At 56.2% G+C, this 3,507-nt stretch overlaps 1 protein-coding gene across 1 annotated transcript; it reads right to left on the reverse strand.

Annotated features, from left to right (window-relative positions):
• Positions 1-424: 424 nt before the first annotated feature.
• On the reverse strand, positions 425-3,507 carry FOXL1 (forkhead box L1). Its single transcript, XM_045818863.1, has one exon. The coding sequence runs from the start codon at positions 3,358-3,360 to the stop codon at positions 2,332-2,334; it is 1,029 nt and encodes a 342-aa protein (XP_045674819.1). The 5' UTR covers positions 3,361-3,507; the 3' UTR covers positions 425-2,331.

The following is a 3,507-nucleotide window of genomic DNA, read 5'->3' on the forward strand; positions in this document are numbered from 1 at the left end:
CCGGTTATATGGATGAACCCCCTCACAAAGCAGGTACACACTTCTGCCTTTTTTTCCCTGTGACATAAAAATAATGTTTATATTATAGCTTTGGAACTATAACTCTAAAATATCATCCTTTTAAAATGGCAGTATTAGGTTATTGACTTCTCCAGAAAAGAGCCCTCGTAAATTAACAAAACACACAAGATAGCAAATAAAACACACACAAAAAAGAAGAATAAATAGAAACATGTCCTACCTACAGAGCGGAATTTTCATCTTCCTTTGTGGCATTCAGGCAGTACCCGCTGGTCCCGGGTGCTCTGCTCAAGCCCCTGAGATGCTGATGGGGTTCCCAAACAGAATCCCAGTGCCCTGGTTCCTATTAACACTGTTTGTGTTCCCTCCCAGTAATCCACTGAGCCAGTCACTGAGAGGTTAACAAAAAAACAACTTTATTCACAGAGGCTGAGACTTTGGGACAACAAAACAGCTGATGGCAGCCCTTCCACCACATTTCAGATTCCCCACGAGCCTAGGTCTCGACAAAGTTATTCCAGTCAAGGACGCTCTGCAGCTCCCTGAAGTGTTCCCACCAGCCTGGGTGGAATGCCATCAGGGAAACACGAGTTTGTAGCACATGGCTCTAAGGATGGATTCTCAGAAAGTCAACTCTGTGCCTACTAATTATGAAATGATTATGACTGTCCTAAATGTCCCTTCCAACACATTAGCTAACAGTCTCTCTTGATGTAAAGTCTGTGTCCAGTTTCATACAAGTCCTGGAAACTATTTAAAAGTTAGTTTGAAGACCTAGCTCAGCCCACCTCCAAGAACTCATGACTTACTGTGCCTTTCCAGCATCACATAAAATTAAAGTAACTGGGAGGTTCAGAAAATCAAGTTCCAGAAGCCCTAAGACAACCCAAAGACAGATCACAAGAGTTCAGATGCATTTTCTGAAAGTTCCAAGCTACACTAAACTGTGAAAATCTCAATCTTCTTCACCAGATCTTTGCGGCAGACCCCTGCCTGGTGACCCACCCTTCCCAGCAGACTTCCAGTCACCTCCATAACGGGTTTATTTAGCTGCCGGCTCTGGGTCTGCGTGGTAGGGGTTGGAGGGAGGAGCGGGGTCAGGTTGCAGGCTGGGATGCTGTCGGCTGGGAATGTCTACAAGAATCCTCCCACTGTGCCTTCTGTTCCTTGAGGTCCAGAGAGCCCGGAGAGCGGCCTGCAGCTGACACTGGCAGACCCCTTGCTCCCCCCGCCCCGGCACACCTCTCCTTCTGCCTGCCTTCCATGTGTCTGTCTCACCCAGCCTTTTCCATGCACAGTGGTCCTTCACTGCACAGCTCTGGAAAATGCGAACACAGTCAAACCTAGATCTCGAAAAAAACAGGGAAATCAAAAATCTCAGTGTTGTCTGAGACATCTTCCCTCCTCCTCACACACTTCCGGTCTCCCCTGAAATCTCTGACCCCCTCCAAACAAAAGCAAAAAGACGGGATGGCTGTGGCTGGTGACATGCGCGGGGACGAGTGTGTCGGCTAATGACTAAAGCTATGTTACATAGAGTGCACCTTCTTAGCAGTTGTTAACATAAATGTTCTCACGGGGCAGTCGTTAGAATAACAAGAATCAAGTACTTAGCCAAAGAACAGAACATGTTGTCGTTACTGTCCAGAAAGAAGAAGAAAAGAAAATTTCTGTATTTAAAGTCAAAGTGTGGTTTCTCATCTTCCACCTGGATGTTGGTTGCAAATCCTCACCAGGGCCTTAGATCTGCCAAAGGACCTGGAGAACGGATCACCCTGGGGTCCCCACAACTGGACCTCGGGGCAAACCCAGCTGCCAACGCGCGTCATCCCAAGGGGTGAAGGCCAAGTCCTGAGTCCCAGCATGGCAGAGCTGGGGACGGTGAGCCCGAACGCCGGTGGCTCTCAGACTGAAAGAACCACACGACGTCCCTCTGTCCTGCCTTCGGGTTGTTTGGGCCTGCCCCTGCCCAAGACGCGCAGGACCTGTGGGGAGTGGCTGAAGACCGCACCTTTAAACTGACCTGAGGTCAAGGTGTTCTCCTGCTGGCGCAGTAGGTCTAAGATGCCCAACTCCCACGGGGCAGGATCTTTTTAATATCCTAAGACGTCCGGGTTCGGGCAGGTGCCCTCCAAGAAGGTCCCCCCACCTGCGCGCATAAGTTGGAAAGACTTTCCAAGGTCCACACCTCAGCCGAGGAAAAGATCTTTAAGAAAAATAAAAAGTGAATCCTTCCCCCAGCGGTGGGAGCCGTGGCGGCTCACAAGCAGCTCAGACCAGGGCGGGGAGAGACCGGCTCCGCCGTCCGCTTTACTGGAAGGGAAGCACGGGGTCAGGGAGCTGCAGAGGGAAGTAGGAGAGGAAGGGGATCCCGAGCTGGTAAAAGCCGCCCTGGACGTGCGGGTCGAGCATTAGGGAAGCGTTGAAAGGTGGCTGGAGGTTAGCGGGGGTGGCAAGAATCGAGGTGCCGAGACAGCCGCTGGGCCCCTGCTTGGCAACTCCCAGGAGCTCGGCCCCTGCAGTTGGCTTCTGGTCCTGCCGTCCCGCCAGGATACTGTCTATGCTGAAGCTCTTGGACTTGTCCGAGCTCTTCGGAGAGGCGGGGCGCGGAGGGGACTCCCGGCCCTCCATCGTGTGCTCTTGCTGGCCCACCGCCACTGCCGCTGCGACCTGGACATCGTCTCCCGCATCCCGCTCTGGGGGCTCGGGCCTGGGGCAGAGGAGAGGTGCAGGCGTAGAGGAGCCTCCCCCGAGGGGCCAGGGACGCGCGGGCGCTCCCTCGTGGCGGGGGGTTGCGGGGCCGGGGCGCCTTTCCTGGCTCCCCGCGTCTGGCTGCGCCTCTACGCCGCGCTCTTGCGTCTGGGCATGAGACCGCTTGGCCTCAGGGGCCCCGGGGCCGGGCTTGGGCTTCCTCTTCCGGCGACGGTAGTTGCCGTTCTCGAACATATCCAGGCAGCGAGGGTCCAGCGTCCAGTAGCTGCCCTTGCCCGGCCGCCCTTTCTCGCGGGGCACCTTGACGAAGCAGTCGTTGAGCGAGAGGTTGTGGCGGATGCTGTTCTGCCAGCCCTGCCTGTTGTCGTGGTAGAAGGGGAAGCGGTCCATGATGAACTGGTAGATGCCGTTGAGCGTGACCCTCTGCTCGGGCGCGTCCTGGATTGCCATGGCTATGAGAGCGATGTAGCTGTAGGGCGGCTTCTGGGGGGGCTCCGCCCGTCCCGCGGCCGCTAAAGCAGCCGCCGGGGCGAAGGCCAGAGGCAGCCCGGGTCTCTCGGGGCCGTACAGATAGAGCATGGGCGAGGCGGCCAGAGCAGGCAGCCGGGGACCGAAGAGGTGGCTCATGGCGAGCGGGAGGCGGTGATGCGCTCCCCGAGACGCAAGCGACCCGGGCGGGCTCAGGGACTGCGCCCAACGCCGCTGGGGCCCTCCCGGGGAGCCCGCCGTGCGTCCGTCTCCCGCTCCGCCGCTCTCCCCGGCCGCTGCACGCTC

The sequence above is a fragment of the Phyllostomus hastatus genome, unplaced genomic scaffold (assembly GCF_019186645.2).
Source record: "Phyllostomus hastatus isolate PE091 unplaced genomic scaffold, TTU_PhHast_1.1 phas_scaffold_345, whole genome shotgun sequence".
NCBI classification, from domain to species: Eukaryota; Metazoa; Chordata; class Mammalia; order Chiroptera; family Phyllostomidae; genus Phyllostomus; species Phyllostomus hastatus.

What these genes read in the sequence shown, in the direction of transcription:
- FOXL1 (XM_045818863.1), bottom strand. Translation starts at nt 3,360, where the DNA reads ATGAGCCACCTCTTCGGTCCCCGGCTGCCTGCTCTGGCCGCCTCGCCC.